Here is a 21,305-nt window from a genome sequence, read left to right on the forward strand (position 1 = left end):
AAGTTCTTACTCTTTTGTATTATAGAGTTGCTTTTGTATTATAGAGTTCCATTTTTTTGGTTGTTATTCAGAAGGCACATAATCATCTAAAGTAGTTTAATCCCATATTAATTGAGAAATATTTAATATGTTTCTAATATGTGTGCCACAGTTGCTAGGCATTCTGGAAAATGCAGAGAAGTTTCAGATTCTACCATCGAGATTTGAGTTTGATCAAATCTCGGAACATGGATAAATTTGAGTGGACAGGAAGGAGGAGAAGTAATGTCAGACAGGTGAGCACTTGAGCCAAGATGTAGGGCAAGAATGATTGAAGCTACTCAGAGACACATCAGTTAGGACTTCTTTGATTGCAGGTGACTAATAACCCAAACCAAACTGGCGTAAACAAAAACAGAAACTTATTATTTCATCTAATCTGAAAGGTTCCAAGGTTGGGTCTGGCTTCAGTGATGGATGGATTCAGCACTCAGCCGTGGCATGGTTTCTTTCCATCCCTCCACTCTGCCTCCCTATGTTGCCTTTAGACTGGAGCTTCACATGGTACTAGGAGGTAGGAAGCAGCTCCAAGCCCACCATCCTTCCACAATTGGGATTCATTATGTGAAATTCCAGTGAAAACCTCCTTGCGTCCTATTAACTGGCTTGGGTAGCCCTGCTGAGCCAGTTGTGGATGTTGGGCAGTGCACTAGGCTCATGGTTGCTCCTGGGTCACAAGCCCATCCTTGCCCCACTTTCAAAGATGGGACTATGGTCATCTTCACTGGAACCGCACAGTACAGGAGCAGGGCACATCGAAAGGGAAACTGAGGTATGGTTAACCGTAAACAGAGTAAATGGAAGCTGTGCAAGAAAATCAAGTGTCCACTAATGGAGAACAGTAAGTCTGCAGGTAACTGAGTAATTACAAGAATGAGACCCTGGAAGTGTGTCCTGTAAACGCATCGTGAATGTTAGGACGAGAAGTTGGGCTTTATGAGGAATTATAAATAAATCGGACCTGGGGATAATTGACCTGTCAGCTATGTGCAGGATGGACGGGGGCTGGGTGCTTAACAGGGGAAATAATGTGACCTCTGTTGTACTTTCCCATATTTCAAAAGCTGCAATATTTGCAGAGTATCTATTGTGTGCTGTGAACTGTGGAGAACACAGAGAGGATGCCCAAGACTTGATCTTGCCTTCCAAAGAGTCTACAGTGTGGCAGGGAAGACAGTGAGTTAGAGGCAATTGTGATAGAGGCAGGGCGCACGGCAATAGCAAAACTTAGGCTTCATGGAACACAGACAAGGAGGATGTTGGTAAAATGAACCACAGTCATGGAGCTGGAAGCAGAGTGAGCAGGAACCCAGGGAAGCAAGGCCTAAAGACAGTCACCCCCATCTGGAGCGTCTTTGAGAGCAAGTTGTTTGGGAACCCCAGTCATTAGTTGTGTAGGCCTTGAGAATATTACAAGGACGTGGGTGGGTAGGAAACTGCCTTTGTGTCATCAGATACAAGCCTCCCTAGGGGTTTACAGGCCCAGAGTGGGATTGTACATGCTCGCTGTTCCTGAAACAGAGGGCTTGTCAGGCCAATCAGCATGGGAAAGCCCTGGTTTTTAGCCCTTTGATGCTGCTTGTGGTCAGTGTTTTCTCCCCAGCTCATTCTGGTTGGGAACAAAGAAAGAGTGAGCTACTGGCACGTGGTGGCTCCATTTCATTCTATTTCAACAGGATTCAGAGTAAATGGGAAGAGTTTTCTTTCTCCTCCTTCTGCACTAGGAGAACTGAGTGCTGTTCCTAGTTAGTGATGCGATTCAGGCAAGTCTCTCCACATGCCTGGGCTTCAGTTTCCCTGCTTATAAAGGCAAAGCATTGGCCAAAGACCGCTTTATGAATTCTCTTTCCATTCTAAGAGTCTATGAATCCAACAGAAACAACCATCCCACCTTTATTCCGTGACATGTGACCGTGACATGATAGATTTCTAGAAAGAACTGCTCTGAAGTTCCTGGTTAGTGGCGCAACTAAAAGCATGGGAGCGTTTGAGCACCAGGGTTCATCTACCAGGGCAAACATTTAGAAGGCTGCTAACTAGAGAAAGTGGCAGGAGTGGCGAGACCTGACCGGTTTTAAAGGGGCCAGGGCAAGGGTTCTCCAGGCAGAACGACGAGTAAGGGAGAGAATATGGCTGCCCTTGAAAGGATCTGGAGAAACGCAAGTGAGAATAAAGGGAATGGGGTCATCCAAGCACAGGCTCAACATTGAGTGCCACCAGCCTCTGCATAAACTGACCTGCAGGATTTATGGAGAAATGGCCCATTTCAGTGACTGCAGCCGAGAGCATGATTTGGAGTAATTGAGTAGATTATGAGATGAACTACATATGGAGAAGGTGCCGATGAAAGGAAGAAGGAAGGGAGAGTGCCCTGAGATGAGTTCTGATGGGAGCTTGGTTTTGAATGTTTTTCTCTGACCTGCAGTTACTTAATTTTAAAATTGTAAGAGGGGTCGGGGGCGGGGGGGGGGGGGGGGAAGCCTTCATTTCAGAGCATCTCAGCCATTTAAAAAGCATTTGCACATCTTACCTAGGGCAATTCTGGGCGAGCGGGAAGGGATTATTACTGTTCCTTACTTAACTAAGAACTGAGTAAATCGTTTGCACAGCCAGTGATGGACAGAGCAGGACTCAAAATTCCTGACTACAATCCCAATGTGCTTTTCGTCTCCACACCAGAAAGTCTCAGTCCACCAGTCAGTATGTAGTCCAATGCCAATGACTTTTTCTTTCTCAAGAAGGTAGGAATAGAAATATTTTTTATGACCAAGAGGAGAGTTTATATTCCTCTTGGATTAACTACAGAATGGTTTTTATGTAAGTCAGACTAAATAGACGTCTATTTTTTTTACAAACATTCAAATCTACACAAACAGAACATTTTCAGTTTGCTTTGAAAGCAAAATACCATGTGTCGTAACTTTACCATGTTTTAAATAAAGTTAGGAATTTGGGTTTATGATGCTGAAAATATCATAAAGTCGGTGGGTAGAAGACCAAAAACTATATATATATATATATATATATATATATATATATATATATATCTATTCTTAAAAACTCTGCAAGTAAAGGAATCAAAGGTGGATGTTTCAACAAACCAGTTATTGAATCATTGTGTTAACGATCTAGTGAAAGGAGAAGTGAATTATTCAGGTTTATCTTCCTCATTGATTTGTAACACTGCTCTTCAGTATGTGGGTAGTTTTTAAAGCAGAGCAGTTCAGCCTAACAAAGCCATTTACTGTACTGGTTCCTACACACTGGCACTCTTTTGCTCTTTATTACTTCATTTTGGAACTTTGATTGCCCTATTTTAGATCTAAGATTGCTCTAATGCTGCACCGCAATTGTATGAGGGGCTTAGTTTTCACTTTGTTCTCAGAACCAGGCTGGCTATAAATTTATCTCTGTTCTTTGAAGAAGCTAACAGTAAATTTTCAAGAGGAAAAAATGGTGGTACATATCCCTACAGAGGAAAAGTAATCTCTTAAAAGCAGAATAACCTCCAGGCTACATCCTTTTAAAGAGAGACTTTCAAACCAGGACGCCTTCAACTTTTATATGTCGTCTATATTTTTCTTCAGGCTTTGTACCTACTCTTCTGCTCTCTGTGTAAGGTTTCTCTGTAATGACCCCGTTCCTCCCCACACCCTTTAAATCTGTAATGAAGTCATGCGTTCCCAATTCTGATGTCATAATAACTTCCAGAGCTGCGGCTGGGTAGCACGTCCTGGAGATCATCTGAGGTTTCATCAGGAAAACGAGGCATAGAGACCCGGAATTGGAATACCTACAAAATCGAATCTCTGTTTCATAAATTACCACATACTGCAATGAAAATGAACTTTGTAAAGTTAAATCCATGGGAGGGTTTCCGTTTGGCTTAATTGCACTCAAAGCAGTTCTCCATTTCAGGCATCGGTTTCATTAAAATCAAACCAGTCCTTCCCAGAGATTCAGCCACACTCCCTCATCAACAGATAATAAGATAATTTAGAATGAGGAGGTGCTAAAATAACAGGATGAGCTTGTGGCTCTGTTTCCATGTCTGACAACTTCATCACCTTTCATCTTTATTATACAGCCGCCCTGAGCTGAATGTTGATGAATGAGGCATGCCTGGCGTGCTCACTTGTCAGACACACGGGCCTGGGGCTCCCATTTACCAGGGGCGCTCTAGCCCGCCTGGGAGCCACCAAGGGGAATAGATGTGGAGCTAGGGGAAGGCTGGGTAGGGCTGGGAAGAGGTTGAACCCACGACATCATCCATCCTGCCTGTGCCTCCCCATGTCATGACCAGGCGCTCTAAGGAGCTGCATTTGCGGGGAGCAGAGAGCTCCCCGGCTGTGGTGGCTCTTGGCAGCCAAAGCGAGCCACAGTGCAACAGTTAAGCTGGCCAGCATCTTTTTCTGACCTCACCAAGTTCCAGAAAGTGTTTCTTTAGCCACTTCCTTCAGCCTAATTGTCCTCTTTCTCATTTTATGCCCCTGCTAGACCACCGCTCTTGATAAGGAGAGGCAGGTTTTCCGACGAAGACGCAACCAGGATGTGAAGAGCCGGTACAAGGCCCAGCCAGCTCCACCCGAACTCAACTCGGAATCGGAAGACTACTCCCCAAGCTCATCCGAGACTGTTCGCTCCCCAAACTCGCCCTTTTAAGAAGACCCTTTGACTCGAAGTCCTAGCTTAACCCTTTGAGACTCTGAGATTTTTTTCCAAATTTATGTAAAACGGTTTCATCTGATCTATCTAGCACTCAATGCTTGAATGGCAGAACAGAAAGCGTGTTTTCTGGTATCGTTGTAGCGATTTCTCTTGGCTCAATGAGATGACCACACGTCGTTTGCGAAGATGGCACCTTGCTGCTAACAGGGTCCTCAAAGGGTTAAGGCTAATCTGCAACTTTTTTAAACATAGAAGCAATGAATGTGTTCATCAGTCAAACTAGGATCTGCAGTATGTAATATAGCACATGTTAACCCTCTGAGTGCATAGGATTTGACGGAGAACCCCTGGGGAAATTTTCAGGCCTCTGGATGTGTACACACGTGTTTCTTGATTTTGCTGCAGATCAAGGGATGTTATTAGATGCTGAGATGTCCAGACGAGAAGGACATCTCGAACGATATCTTGCTTGTCGTTTTTTGTGGGTTTAGAATATAGCAGGCTTATAACTTAGACAGAAGACCTCTCTTTCACAATCCCATGATGAAAGGGACTTTTTTCATTCGAGGGATGACTGTCAGCTGCCGTGAGCCCTGCATCCCAAGCGGAGGCAGTTGGGTCTGAGACAAAACAGCCTGACCCCAGGAACTAGATGGCGCCCCCTTCCCCCAAATTCTCTCCATGTGAAGATGGCCTGATGATGCCCCAGAAATGCTGCTTCCACATCAGCTGCTGCTAGTTCCAGCACAGACCCTCGGAAGTCACCATATCTCGTCTTGTGCTTGGTGAATGAGGGTCTGCCCGCTCAGGATGAGACATCTATAGGAATAAAAACAACTGGTGGGAAAGAGCAATAAATTGCCAGGTGCTCTATAGGGCTGGGGTTTCAGACAGAAAGAGGAAACAAGATCCTGTTCTTTTTCTTACCTGCTTTTCACACACTGCAGTCTTCATTGTGAAATCCGTGTAGAGTATGAAATCCATACACAGGAGTCCGGGAACACAGGGATACTAGAGGTAGGTGCTTTGCAAGGTGGCCAAGGAGAAAGCACAATCCAGAATGTTCTAAAAATGGGCTTTAAGAAATCAACCCATTGGTAGGAGAATTCCATGTGCACCTTTAGGTTACCTATGTACAGCCTCCCAGGAAGAACAGGATGAGGACCTACAAGGTACCCCTGAGAATAAAACTGCTGTTGCCCAAGATGACATTTTAATACCACTGTCTTTAGCTGTCCACAGAGACATGTTTTTCTCCCTTTGGGCCAAGTCCTGTCTGAGACCTGCGTTTTCACTCCCGTTACCAAACCTTTCTCAAAACCCAGCCCTGTATCCCCCATGAGTTTCTTCTGGAATGTGTCCCATTTCAGAATGGGGAGCTGCGGCTTCCAGTGTGTCACTGCAGTGCTTAGAGAAAAGGCTAGCCACGGTGTCTTGGAGACAGGGATCCAGCTCAAATGTCCTGCTAAGGTTTGCTCAGCAATGTGATCCAGGAGACAACCAGTGAGTGATGGCTCATGAAATTGGCAACTTATTGTCTCTGTTTTGAATATACTTCAGTATCTGAAAGTCTTGAAACTTGTAGAGTCAGTTCTTTATTTTCAAATAGACATTGGTCTTCAATTGCTGCTTTTCACTCTTCAACTCATAAAGTATGGTCTGTATTAACATATATTTTAAAACCACAACATGTCATAACTTTTGCAACGGAGCGTCCCCAATTTTTTGCTCTTCCACATTTTGGTTTATCTCTTTGGTCTGCGTTGTCCTGACATGTAAACACTAGATTATTTATTGAGAATCCCCACCCCCGTTTGAGAGTGTTCTGGAATGGTAGCGTACTCGTCGCAAAGTAGCACAAATTGGTTAGGTTTGGGATGGGGGAGGGGAGGACCGAATACCAGGAAGGGTGTTGGTGTGTAGGTAGATACCATATTAGTAAAATACCTTGAACCGGTCAGAAATTACTGCTTTCTCTAGACCTATAAAGCAAAGCACTATCCTGAGCCTAAAGAGGAGCTGTATAGGTTGGCCTCAACTTTAAATGTGTGAATATGAAGAATCCTATGGGCAGAGACCTACCTGCGATAGACGGTCACTTTCGTTTCTTTCTCTGAATTACTGTTTTTCCCATGGGAGTTACGTATATTGCTACAACCTCCATGTACAGAGCATACAGTGCAAGGCTCAGGCCTGTTTCCATCCAAGTCTAGGGGGACCGTGGACCCTGCAAAGCTGTGGAGTGTTTCCCGGCACACTGCAGAGCGGCAGCTTGGAGGAATGCAGGGCCCATTGAACATGGGGATCCCAGCGCATCGCTGTAGAATTTGAGTGATTTATGCTGAATAAACAGTGGAATGTGACCTGTCAAGTAGAAATATTGAGTAATCAGATGGAATGCAATCTTCAGCATTAAGCTATTGAGATTCTGAATGTCAGAGATGTACTCAGAGGGTTAACAGACAAGCACAAGGCATGCTGATTACATTGGTGTATCCAGACTGCTTTGCTTTTAGCCAGTGCTTTCTAATTTTTTTCACAACATTCTTGGGATAGTTCAAGTTTGAAATAATTAAGTGGTGGTGTTCTTTAAGGAATTTCTATAACCAAATTGATCTTATTTTTTATTTTACTTTATCATAGAATATATATGTACCATTATGGCAGTGTATCTCTGTAATTATCAATTTAATCATTGCCACAGTGTTTCCATATTTTTTTCCTAAGTATTTAATATAGCTCTTATGGTGGTGGCCTGGTGATGGGGACTGTCTTTCCTTTATTGATACATGACCAACCATATGGTATCTTCAAGGGAATTTTTAGATTCACCTTTTCAGTTTGGTAGTAGACTAATTAAAGAACTTCTTCATGGCTTGCATCATGTAAATCATCTCTGTTAGATGAGAACTGTTCATATTGATGAACACATTTTTTCTCAACAATGTAGCAGAAATCATTTTCTTCATCATAATCAATGAATACGTGATTTGCTCCAATCATTAGCAGGAAAAGTAAGATTTCAGTCATTGAAAATGTTTTTACCGTAGCCCTCACCTAACTTACACGTGGTGCATATTCAAATAAGCAGAGAAAAAAAAAATACAAATAAACTGCTGAAAACACTTGGTGTTTTGTATTCAGTGAGACCTCGCAATGCCCAGCACCCCCATGGGTGGTGGTTAACAGGCCTGTCAGATATTGTTGAAAGAAGGCAATATATCCACGAATGAAGGCTAAAATTGCAATCCTTTACCCTTTGAGGCATATTTCAGTTGGAAAAAAAAAGAAAAGAAAAGAAAAGAAAAATTGGTTTAGCGTAGAGGGTCACGGAGCTACTGTGTGACCGAGGCTCAGGCACATTAAATCACGGTCGTTTGCTGACCAATGGCACCCATTAGACAACTCTGTACCCCACGCTGAAGTGCCATTGTGCTTGAGGAACAGCTTTCCTAATATTACTGTGTTGCTGCTAGCCCTTCTCAGGGTAAGGATCTGTCAGCGTCTCCATGATAAACTTCTGTTTTCAAAGGTTTTTAATTTGACCATAAAAAGGTGCCCCAGGCTGAAGTTTGCTGTATAGGGCCTGCACCAAAGAGTGAAGGTTTCGCTTCCTTCTCTTTTCTGCCTAATTCTCCCCCAGAAAGGGGCAATGACAACAAAAAATTGGGTTGTGTCCTCTTCTTCACTGTAAGTTCAGAATTTTGGAAAGCACCAAAATCCAAGATAGTAGTTTTAATGTAATGATTCATTTGGATGTGGGTTTAAACAAAAATTAATGAGTCACCTGGCATATACTGTAGATAACATCTTTTCTATAATTTGTAAATTAATTTTTTAAACTGCTACATGATTTTTTTTTTTTTTTTGGTCCAAAGACCTTTAAAAAACTTGAAGTTGGTCTGTTCAAAGGTTAGCCTTTCCTGCGTGTTGTCTGCCATTTCCATTAGGAGTTTAGGGAAAATACTCTCAGACCGACCCTTACTTTGCATGGAGTGATAGAGGGTCAGATATATGCTTCTGTTGGAGATATGGATTTCTTTATTTAATCATCACGAAGCCATTCTTGTCTGTTGGGGGAAAACGGTGATTAAAAGCACTTCCAAAATTAACATTTTGTCAGTTCAGATACGGTAAGAGCATAAATTAACACACTTTACACTTTTTTTGTTGTTTAAAGGCAAATAAATCAACAAAACTTGAAGACACTAAACATTTGATTACTGCAAATGTGCTTTAAAATTGGCTCAATGGTGCTTATACATAACACAGTAACAAATGGGGTTCCTAGGACTGTCAGAAGGAATCTTTAATTTGTATGTAATTACATACTTGAGGAGGAGGTGCTTTTAAGCCAGTCTTTTATTTTTTAATCATCTCAAATATGCAACCATCCATCCAGTAACATTAAGGGTCGTAAACTGGTGGGAAACAGGAAATTCAGTGTAGAGGCTTAGAATACCTCGGGTTAGATTGGGGGGGGCGGTTTCTCTCCCTTTGGTTTTGTTGTTGATAGACTTCAACGCTGGAGCTGCGGTGATCATTTTTCAGTGATCGAGCTTCTAACTGGCAGGTGTTTTGATCATGAGGTTTGCAATATCTTGCCCTTGGAGACAAGGAGAAACCTAGTTTCCTTCTTTTTCCCTAAAGGAAAAGCGATCTCTATAATTAAACCATACCTGTAAATTTCCTCAACATTCTCTTTTGGTCAGCTGAATGGAGACCCTTAATGTTGCTTTAATGTAAAATTGTATATTTTTGTCTGTGATATACTTTATTAATTTAAAGTAAATAATAGTTCTAAAAGCCTTCACTGTCGGTATTAAGAGAAAGTAGGATTTTAAAAGTGATGATAAAGATGCTATAATGTCAATTCATTCCAGTCCAATCGAATGTGGTAAGAAAAAGACCTTGAATAGTTCTCTAGGGACAATTTCTCACTTGCCATTGACATTAATCTTTGATGTCTGCTCAGAAAAAAATAAAAAGAAATTGAAACTGGTCCAAGGTTAAAGTCATATCCTCGATAACTATTTTTTTTAATTTTATTAGGAAATTAATAATAGCCTTTTTCATTCTGGCTGAAAGAAAATTATTAAAGGATTAGTTGAGTGTGAAATTAAATAGTATTTTGCTCATGCATACTAAAAAGGTGGGCTAGGTACTTGATGTGTTTAAACAAGTTTCTGGAAGGTTTCAATTTGGTGCAAGAAAAAAATTCAATGTTTCCTTTGAAAATACTGAATTTATCAATTGCTGCATGGATCAGATGGCATAGGTTAATCTTTGATTTTCAGAATCTTAATGAAATAACTTTCAAACGATTTGTATCTGTGATTAAAGCTGGAATGAGATCAAATTTTTTCCCTAATCTCTCAGTTTAAGCTAATAAATGTAGGTTAATGTGGAATGAAATCATCTGTGATATATTATGTTTATTTATCAACTGAGCTTTTTTGATGTTGCCTGTTTTTATGTAAAACCTGTTCTTAAAGTTAATAAAATAATAGTACTTGGTGTATGAACTACTATGTAATGCCCTAGCTGCAGCGTCCACTCCTCAGTTCCCTTTGTCATAATGGAGTAAAATTTCATTTTAGTTCAATTCATAATTGACACATTCAGTCCACGAAGGAATAACCCAGCTGTGTTCTTGGGGGGAATTCTCTCTATGCAAGGCTTTAAAAATTAGTCATGCGGTCAGAGTGTAGCTTTCCCACATGTCCCCCACAGCAGAGTGTATATTTCATGGGCATAATTCAAAAACAACTATTTCAAAAATGTCCCTTTTCATATATTACCTTCCTGCCTGGGCCAGTGACTTGGATAAACACAAAGAAATCAAATACCATTCAGCCCGATTTTATCCTTCAACCTACGTACACAAGCTCTACAGAGAAGAGTGTTGTTTTATCCGCTAACCTGTAATTAGCTGCCATTTTTATAGCAGTTTCCCATTAGGCATTCCATGTGCAATATTGACCTTAGTGAAAATTGCAAAACTGTACAATGGAATAAAGTTCTTTCCCGTGTTAGTTTTTCAATGCTAGGAGCTTGAGAAGTCGGCCAGCAAAAGTGACTGCAGGTTCCCTGGTGTCCTGTGAAGGCGCCAGAATGATCTCCAAGCACTTGTAAAATTAACAGTCACCTTCCCTGCCATCTACAGGCTGCTAAGGTGGCTACTGTTTTCCCTTTTGCTCCTCTGCAGTGAAATCACTGGGTCCTTTCTGGGCTTTTTGTGCAACTGCTGTAAACCAATAGCTAAAGCGATTGCTTCCTAAGGACCATTATCTTGTTTTATGAGCCTGGAACCCCCTCAAAAAAACCTGCTATCAGAAAAATGGGCCCTGATGCAGAAACCTCAAACACCAGCCACTCTGGCGTTGAAGATGATAAAACTGCCACAGGAGGAAATTGGGAAAGAAAGGTCTCCCACGACTCCTCCGGAAGGATTGGTAGTTGGGAAGGTGGGGCTTCTGTACAGATAAGGAAGTTATGCAAATGGAGGTAAATGAGTAACAAGAAACGGGGAAAGAAGCATCCTGGGACAGTTCTTGTAACACCTCCTTCAACGGAAGAAAGGCTTTGCTGTATCTTAGAAGGTGGCTCATTCCCCCAGCTCCAGGAGGAGTACTGAGGGAAGATGAGGAACCCCGCCCAGCCAGCTGGACCAGCCAAATCCACGCTGGCCATCAGCACTGTGACAGATGTCCCTGCCAGCTTGCCTGCACGTCCAAATCATTCATTCAAATGTTTCTTGAGTAAGTGCCAACGACACGGCACTTGGTTGGGGCTTAGGAAAGAAAAGGGAATCTCTGTTGTCCATTTTGATTTTTACTACGATCAGAAGACTTTAAAGGTGAGAAAATATGCCTCTAGCTGGAAGGTTTGGCATTTATTCTGGGGCTCCTGTTCAGACAACATAGACACACCCACATCCAGTGAGACCTTGTGTTTATGGCAGCTTGGATTTTCTCACTTGAAGATGTATGTTTACCATCTGCCTGTTCTACGGTGCACACGCCCTGTGGTACTCTTGGCTTTGCTCCTGACCTCTGAAGTAGAAGACCTCCCAGAGTCCTCTCACCATCTGTAATTACCATGCAATTTTAAACCCTGTCGTAGACTGATACAAAACTGTGTCCATTTATTCAACAAGAATTGTCAAGTACCTACTGTGAGTGACACGTTTGTGGGGGCTAAGACGAGCAAGTCAGAATTCCTGTTCATAAGACTCTCAGATCTAGGAGAAACCTTCTACTTTGGATGTCCATGGATGGGGGAGACTGATTTATCACTCACAGATGGTGGAACACCAGTGTGTCAGGGGCACAGCATCCCTACCGGCCCGCGACTGGCCCTCTCAGCATGTGTAGACTGTGGCTGTCTGCAAGCCAACCATCAGTCTCATGCAAATAAATTTGTGGCCCGTTCTATTACAACAATTCATATGTCACCCTTAGAAAAACCCTAGAAGGAGGGGGAGAAAGGAAGGGAAGGAAAGATAAGAGAGGGAACGAGGGTGGGAGGGAAGGAGGAAATGAAGGCCGCTGAGAACACAGGTGCCTCAGTCTTATGACCCAGTGTACCATTTGGAGAATTTCAAGGGAAAGAAAAATATTAACGTCTCACAGTGTGCTTCTCAAAACCAGTCTCAGGAGATGCTCTGTGGGAATCATAGAACATACCTTGGTATAGATACAACATGGCTTTTGTCTCTTCCACATTCTTCAATCGAGTGAATGGTCCCCCATGATAGGGTGAATAAAAGTAAGATCTCATCAATGGCACCATCCCTGCGTTTCTTCAGGAAGCAGGAGGCGGGGTGTTTCCCCAAAATGTTCTTATTCCCGCCCTTTGCTGTCCATTCTCTCTTTGACTTTCAAGATCCCCTTGGAGGACCCATTTCCCACCACCTGGAAGAAGAACATTCCCTAAACCTCCACTACTAATGGAAATTTCAGCCTGAGGGACCTGCTCCCCCCTCTGCCATCCAAGCCAGATCATCTCCTCCCATCTCCAGCAAGTTTCTCTCAGGTGCCAGTCCCTCTGCGTGATCCTGGGTCACAGGTAACACACCCAACCGCCCTCTCTGCCATGCCCAAGTCCTGTGTAGGAAACAAGTAAATGGAGAGGAATCATCCAGAACGATCAGGGCTGTGGCAGAGAAAAGCATGAGACGCTCTGAGAGCGCTTTGCAGTTCACCTGTGATGGGGGGATTCAGAGGACACTACCTGGAAAAGGTGCCCTTGAGTGAGGGCCTGAAGAACAAGCAGGAGTCAGCCAAGAGGAGGAAGATCTTCCAAGCCATGAGAACATGCATAGAGAACGTGAAGGAGCTCAGAATCGGCAAGATGGAGTCCTAGAGTCTGTCCAGTGAGACCAGGGTACAGCCCAGGGATCTGGGTCTCACGGGCCTGCGGCTGTCAAGCCAGAGGACAGGCATGGGGACGGGCACATCTCATTGTGTGTGTGGCAGGTACACTTAAAAATGAAATAGCTCCAGACGCGGGTCCCCAGGAATTGGCTAAGGAAGAAGTGGAGCAGGGCAGACGGCTCTTGAGGGAGCATTAAAGACACTTTCACAAATAATATGGATCCTAATCACCCCTGCACAGCAGTAACAGAGGGCAACCTCCCTTTGCCAACAGAAGAGCAGGCCATGTGTTAATCCTTTCCTGTGAGGAGAACCTCCATCTCACAAAGCTTATCAGCCCACTGCTCACAGGGAAAAAAAAATCATTCTCTTGTATGTTGCTCATTTCTGGAAAAAAAAAAAAAAAGAAAGAAAGAAAGAAAGAAAAGAAAAGAGAAATTCACTGACCCTGAAAATAGCACTCTTGCTCCTTCTTCCTGGACAAATCCACATTGTCACCTTTCCCTACAGCAGGGTGATAATTAATATTCCACCCGAGAGAGGTTTCGTTATTCCATCAGAATTACCTATTAATTTCCTGGATTTTTCTAAGTAGTGAACTTGTCATTGCCGGCACATTGTTCAGAATGTGAAATACCCTTTCATTTTCAACAGGTGAATCAAGGCCCCAAACAACCCAGACATTTTTCAATTTCCTCTCTTGACATGGTCCCCATTGTAGATGCTCCACGTTTTAACAGCATTTTCCAAATCATCTGGCCTCCTGCCGAGTAAACCATTTTGCTTCATCAATAGCTTCTATTGCTTCTACTTCCCTTCCTGTAGAGGAAGGTAACAGTTCACACTGGTCTGTTAAGTTGGAAAACTGAAAATTTCCTGCTCAGGTTGGGAAGGGAGTCTCATTCACATACTTGCAGCCTCTGATTTGCTCAAGGTCCTGCCATGAAGCAGGTTTTGTGGGTTCTCCTGAATCACCCATACATGGGCGTGCTTTTCTGCAAAAATGTGGACAGGTTATGTCTGCCTTAATATTGCTGCTTCTCAGGGCCCTCTCGCAAGAGAGCCTTCCTTTCTCAACATAGTCGCGCTGAAATGTCTGATGAAAATACACCAAGGTGGAGAAAAGGAAGGAGGCAGATATCGCCTAGGCAACCCGAGTCTGTAGAATGCCCAGAGTTGCATTCAGAAAAGTGGGGAAAGCAAAGACCCATGGCCTGGGTGACCAAGCTGCCAGAAGGATGTTTGCTGCTGAGCCTTGGATCTCTTTACTATCAGCTGAGCGGAGCCTCTGGAACCCTCTCTTAACCAAAGCCCAGTGCACAGGGATGGTGCTGACAGGAGCAGAGGATGCCCTTGGGCCTCAGGGGTCACTCGTGTTAGTCCTGTTAGGATATCCTGTTAGGATAACACTCAGCATTATCCTACTCACTTCTGGCCCCAACCTGTCATCAGGGCTTGCTCTCATGGATAAGAGGAAGGCCAGAGTTTCATGGGGCCACGTCAGGCCTCCTACCACAGGCTTCTGCCCCCTCTCCATGCCCAGCTCCACTAGCCCATGTTGTAGCACAAACAGCCACATAAACCCTGATATTACCATGGCTTCCACCTGCTCAGTCCCGGGCTTCAACCTGCTCTCCTCCCCAGGGCCCCATCTGCTGCGGAAATCCATGTGGCTTCCCCACCATAAATGCAAAAGGTTTCACCTCGCCTTAATGTGGTCCTAAATCCAGACTGGCCTCTGGGCAACTCTAGCCCTGGCCTCTACCATGCCTCTTACAGTCTGGAGACTTGGGGATCATTTCCAAGAAGGTTAGCTTTCACAAGAGAGGCTGTGTGCCCCTATTAGAGAAACAGATACCGTTTCAAGGTAGTCAAAAGCACAGTTGGTGGGTAAGCTGTTTGCTGTTTCCTGCCCTGCGGGGCATGAATATGTCCTGAGAAATGTCCCAACTGTAGCGACTCATCACGATCCCTATGTGAGCCAGGGACCCTGTGACATAGAGGTGGAGCTTTTCCATTCTACAGTCTATTGCATCAATGTTTGGCTTTGGAGCTCAGACCCGCACCACCACTGCTTCTGCGCTGCTGTGTTAGCAAGTTCATTTCCCCAGTCCACCACCCCACAGGCATGGGTGCCATTGCTAGAGTGCCTGGTGCTGTTATTAACTAGTTATCCTGCAAGTATACGCATGGGTATGGGTGTGTGTGTGTGTGTGTGTAGTCTGTGTATATATGTGTGCGGTATATATGTACTATGTGTATGCATGTGGTATATGGGGGGGAGTATGTGTATGTGTGCATATGTGTGTGCTGTCTGTGTATGCTTGTATGCATGTATGTGTGTATGTGTTTGTTGTATGTGGTATGTGTGTATGTGTGTGTTGTATATATGGGTGCATATGTGTGTGGTATATATGTATATGCATGTGTGTATGTGTATGTGTTGCATGTGATATATATGTGTTCATGTGCATGTGTATACGTGTATGTTGTGTATATATGTGCACATGCGACAGTGTATGTGGTATGGTTGTATCTAAATGTGCATGTATGTGCGGCATGTATATATATGCATGTAGTATGTATGTGCATGTAGGGGGCCATGGTAATTTAAAAAACATGAATCTACATCATACAGCGCAGCAAGCTTCCTGCTGGAGGCAGCTGAACTATCTAAAACGTTTGCCATCTTATTATCCCCCATAAAGATTATCCTCACTCTCCCACAGTGTCAGTCGTAATATCTGCTGTAACATGGGACTTCGTTCCTGGCCAGAGCCGGCCTCCTAGAGCTCTATTTACTCTCCTACACTGTCTTCCGCTTCATCATTTGCCACAAGCAGGGGAGGCAGCTGCAGTAACTTTAGATTTGAGTAGTTAGCCTCAAAAGTCCTGCCGTAAGTCAGAAAGGCACAAGCTGGCACTTGGAAAATGAGCTGCTCCTTTCTTTAATACAAGTTACTATATTTTCGGTCCCGGGCAAGAGTTTCCTGTCTCCCTGCCTTCCCCCAGTGCCGATGCTCTTCACAGATATCTGATGTGAAAGGCTGCCTGGCGGCTATTGGCATCTTAAAACTGTTTACATGTGAAATCACCAGACCATTATCTTTCTTCCACGTGAGGCCCAGCTTTAACAATCTGCCAGTTGCCCTCGATATTGACTTTCTTTCTTCCTGTTGGTTTGGCTGACACTAGCATGCCTGCTGGGAGTGCTCGCAGTGTCTCCGGAGAGCAGAGGGAGCCCGCCCTGCCCCTTGTCTGGTGATGGGGTCGTAGAAGGGAAAGGGCCACATTTGTAAGTATAAAGAGGGATGCAGCAGATGAAAAACTTCTGGGGACAAGAGCTTGAAATTCCCCTTCTCCTGAGAAAACCTGTATGCCTGGATTTGGTTTCAGCACACCTAAAAGCCAAGTCTAAACTACGGCTTCCAAGAAAGAGAATTCTAAGTTCATAAATCATGGAGAATTTAGTCCAACATCGTCTTCCAGCCAGAAGTTACCTGGGCAGAGATCTCTTCACAGGCATCAAACAGCTTTCCATAAACGTTCTGTCAGGATTCTAAGCTAAGACAGTAGGTCATCAACAAGGACGCAAGCGAGAGAATCATGAGGGTTTTGACACCATCTGGGAACACATGTCTCTGCACAGGCTCGGGGGTCTAACGGTGTGATGTGTCTGCTTAGAACATCAAGTTCAGAGTCTGGCATGGCAGGAAAATGGCTGGTGAGGATATCACAGGGACCTTGTACGACTTATTCAATAATGAAGAGGCATTAAAGGGTTTTAGTTTGGGCATGACATGTTGCGATGCATGTTTTTAAAAGATGCCTCTGTCAACATTGCGGGGGATTGTATGAAAGGGAGCATGACTGGCAACTGGAAAACCAAGTTGGGGACTCATAATATTTTAGGAAGATATTGTGAAGTCCTAAAGTGGGCACTGGCAATACGAATGGAGAGGAGGAAAAGTGCTAAAGAAATATTTAGAAGGCCAAAGGAATCGGCATTTCACTCGGGTGACGCGGTGACTGTGGAATGACTAATATAGGAGAGAAGAGGACAAGGGGCGAGTTTGGTTTTGAGTATGTTAGGTTTAGGTGACTGTGGAGCATCTGAGAGAAGATAACCAAGAGACACAGGTCTGGGCTGGACACGGTGATCTGGAGGTGGAGCAGAATAGCGGTTGTTGAAACCTTAAAGGGTAGATGCCATCACACAAGGAGACTTATGAAAGTATGTAGGAAAGAGGGCTGAGGAAGGAACCCTGGAGACACCAAGCAGGAGAGATCCGGAAGGAAGCCAAGACATCAGATACCTGGGGGACTGTGGATCAGAAGTTAAGGGTTCAGGAGCCAAGGGAAGAGGCGAGGGAGGGAATGATGAGTGGTGTCAAATGTAGTCAAGCAGTTTCCTAAGATAAAAAGCGAAGGGTTGTGGAACTAAACATAGACCAACCACATGAAACAAGCTATTTATGCTGAGTTTGCTGTAGCAAAGGAATCATCCACCATTGCTTGCCTTTGGCAGAGACTCACAGGCAGCCAGAGTGGGAGGGGTTTAGAGTAGAAAAGAGAAGGCTGCAGGTGCCTGATTGGAGGCTGTTGCCTTGAAGCAGTAGGTGGGTTAACTGGAAGGGGAATATCCTAGGGGTGGCTGAGTTGGCTAAGAGTCCCACTTAGGGACATGGTCATCATCTTACAGTTTGTGAGTTCAAGCCCCGCATCGGGCTCTGTGCTGACAGTGCAGAGCCTGCTTGGGATTCTCTCTCTCCCTTTTTCTCTGCCCTCCCCCCTCTCTCTCAAAGAAGCTTAAAAACATATCCTATGGGATTGGTTAGGATGCATATTTAGTTTTCTCTGGTTGGTCCTGAGTTGGAGGTGGGGACAAAAATAGGGAGGCTGTCAGCTATTGGTCAAATTCTGACCATTTGGGGCTGTTATAAATTGTCGTTAGGCATGGCAATCTGGCTACCTGCAAGCTTGACATATAGCAGACTGGCTGTCTGGGCTGGTTATTATAGATATGGGGGTTGGTCTCCTGGGCTGGTTGCTGCAGGGTGTGAGTCAAAGTTCCATTTTTTTAAAGTTTATATATTTATTTTGAGACAAAGAGAGAGAGAAAGCCGGTGGGGGGTGGGTGGGGAGGGGTGGAACGCATGAGCAGGGGAAGGGCAGAAAGAGAGGGAGAGAGAATCCCAAGTAGGCTGGCTCCTGCTATAACAGAAGCCTGAAGTGAGGCTCAATCCCCTGAACCATGAGATCATGACCTGAGCTGAAACCAAGAGTCAGATGCTTAACTGACTGGGCCACCCAGTCGCCCCAGAGTTCCATTTTTATATCTGGGCCAGCATTGTCCATTTGTACATTCAGTCTCTCAGGGCACTAGTTTTGGCTTCTGGGAGGTTTACTGAAAGCAGTTTCAGATATGACAAGAGAATGGAGCCTACAGACAGATAGGAAATAAGCACATGTGGATGGAGAATGCGTCCCCTGCCCTTTCAAAGACATTAAAAAAATTTTTTTTCATGTTTATTTATTTTTGAGAGACAGAGACAGAGCATGAGTGGGGGAGGGTCAGAGAGAGAGGGAGACACAGAATCAAAGCAAACTCCAGGCTCTGAGCTCTCAGCACAGAGCCCGATGCGCTCCAACCCACAGACTGTGAGATCGTGACCTGAGCTAAAGTTGGACGCTTAACGAACCGAGCCACCCAGGTGCCCCCAAAGACATTTTGTTAAGAGCAGAAGTAAAGGGTGACAAGCTTCCAAGATGCATTTTGTTTTTAAAAGAATGAGTGCACCTTGTTAATAGCCCAAGAAGAAACTTGTGTAAAAGCAAGTAAAAATATAAGACCTGTTGCACTTCTCCCTCTGCATGTCTCATCTGGACCTCGAATGCATCAAGTTCAAAACTGATCCCCCTCAGTCTTTCTACAAACAAGTTCTATCTCCTATGTGCTCGGGGTTAGTTGGTGTGCTCCCTGCCCCAATGACGCAGCCCCTCAATGAGTCACTAAGTTCTATCAGTTTTACTTCTATACGTCATCACAGCCACCCTCGGCTCTTCAGTCCCTCTGGTACTGCCTTGGTTTAGGTTCCCATCATATCTCAACTGCACTGGTGTGACAGGTCTCATACTGGTCCTTTCAACCCCTGCCTATCCCAACTCAGAACTACTGACTCAGCTTTCTTTTTAAACTTCAAATAATTTTATTTTTCTGCTTATATTCTTTAAGTGAAGCCCACAGAATGAATCGCAAACTTCTTAGGCATTTATTCATTCATTCCATAAATAGTTATTAAGCCCCTAAGATGCACCAGGCATCATGCTGGGTACTGAGTATACAGTAAGGAGCCAAATGAATCCACTCTCTGGTTCTTGAAGTTTGTAGTCTAGCGGTGGATAGACATTAATTAAATATTTGCACAAATATTTCAACTCTGGGGAGCACATCATAGTTGACCCTTGAACAATGTTAAGGTTGGGGTGCCAACCCCCACACATGCAGAGATTTTCAAATAACTTTTGACTCCCCCCAAATTTAACTACTAATAGTCTATTGTTGACTGAACATAAAAAGTCGATTAACACATATTTTGTATATGTATTAATACCGTGTTTTTAAATCACCTAAGCTAGAAAAAAGAAAATGTTATTAAGAATATCATAAGGAAGGGGCATCTGGGCGGTTCAGTCGATTAAGCGACTGACACTTGATTTCAGCTCAGGTCATGATCTCACACTTGGTGGTATCGAGCCCTGTGTCAGGCTCTGTGCCCACGGTATGGAGCTTGCTTAGGATTCTGTCTCTCCCTCTCCCTCTGCCCCTCCCCTGCTCACATGCATGTTCTCTTTCTCAAAATAAATAAACATTAAAAAAATAATATCATAAGGAAGAGAAAATACATTCACAGTACTGTACAGTCTTTCCTGAAAAATATCTGTGTGTAAGTGGACCCATGCTGTCCAAACATGTGTTGTTTGAGGGTCAACTGTATTATAAAGGATAGATGCAGAATACTATGAGAGAAACTGATAGGGGAATTTGATGGAGATGGGGAGGTTAAAGAAGTCTTCCTGAGCTGAGATTAGAAGGATGAGTAGGCGTTAACCAGGTAAAAGGGAGAAAAGAGCATTTGTTGGAACAATGTCAACAAAGCTTCGGTGGTGGAAGGGAGCATGGCCAGCCCAAGAAGGTGAGATCTGGCCAGTGTGGAGGGAGCAAGGTATGAGATGCATAAGAGACGGGCAGTTACGTGGGTCTTCCAGGCAGAACAATGGTTTATCTTTAGCGCCAGAGTAAGTGAGGGGTTTTAAGCAGGAGGCAGGGGTAGAGATCTGATCTGATTTTCATTTCAAAAGGATCACTCTGGCGGGGGTATGGAGAGTGAAGGCGGCAGGCTGAGAAGATAGAAACAGAAGGCTATACAGAGATGAGAGTGGAGAGACTCAGTAATGGTAGTGGAGAGGTGGACACTGACATTTGGGAGCTATACTTAATGGGGCTTAAACAAGAGTAGTTTGAGCAAGAGTCCACAGGGATGATTCTAGGTTTCCCCCTTACAGATATGGATAATGTTCCCTCCTAGTCTCTGAGTTAGGGAACTCTGGTGGAGAGCTGATTGAAAGAGCAGAGGTGGATGCTAAATGTAGTTTCAGACATGTTCTTTTTGAGGTGAGTTTGACACACCAAAAGACCTCAAGCATGCAGTAGGTTATATTAGTCTGGAGCCTAGAGGACACAGAATGTGTAAGTGGTCTACCTATAGGAACTAACTGATGGATGGGAATGCTTGAGTATAGAGTAAGAGGAGAGGAGTTAGGAACCTTAAAGAACTTCAGCCTATAGTGATTGGGTAGAGGAGGACATGCACAAGAGACAAAGAAGCAGCTGGAGAAGAAGGAAGAACCCAGGAGAGGGCTGTATTGTGAAAGCCAAGGGTAGAGGGTACATCAGAGACAAAAGATAGATACAAATCAGCTGGATTTAGCAATATGGAAGTTATTAGTTACCTTGGCAGTACTTCTCAACCCTTTCTCCCAGCAGAGTACAAAGTGATATTTGTGTGATGCCCAGGGGTAACCAGACAAGGCTGCCCACGGCTGGATGCAACCAGCCCAGAAGCTCCAGCTTTCTGGGACCCACCTGACTGCCCTGAAGGGTAAATGATCGTTAGCTTGGCCCACCTCTAGCCTATTCTCAGCATGCCAGTGAGAGGG

The 21,305-nt window shown here is 44.1% G+C and overlaps 1 protein-coding gene across 6 annotated transcripts in view; it reads left to right on the plus strand.

Moving 5' to 3' along the window:
* Nucleotides 1-10,232, plus strand: part of DCLK1 (doublecortin like kinase 1) — a 345,761-nt gene extending 335,529 nt beyond the window's left edge. For all 6 annotated transcript variants that reach the window (XM_060637357.3, XM_060637356.3, XM_060637355.3 and 3 more), the window contains one exon: nucleotides 4,537-10,232. In XM_060637357.3, coding sequence (XP_060493340.1) covers nucleotides 4,537-4,594 — 58 coding nt within the window. In that variant the 3' untranslated portion in view covers nucleotides 4,595-10,232. The remainder of the gene's footprint in view (nucleotides 1-4,536) is intronic.
* The last annotated feature ends 11,073 nt before the right edge of the window (nucleotides 10,233-21,305 follow it).

The sequence above is a fragment of the Panthera onca genome, chromosome A1 (assembly GCF_046562875.1).
Source record: "Panthera onca isolate mPanOnc1 chromosome A1, mPanOnc1 haplotype 2, whole genome shotgun sequence".
Lineage (NCBI taxonomy): Eukaryota > Metazoa > Chordata > Mammalia > Carnivora > Felidae > Panthera > Panthera onca.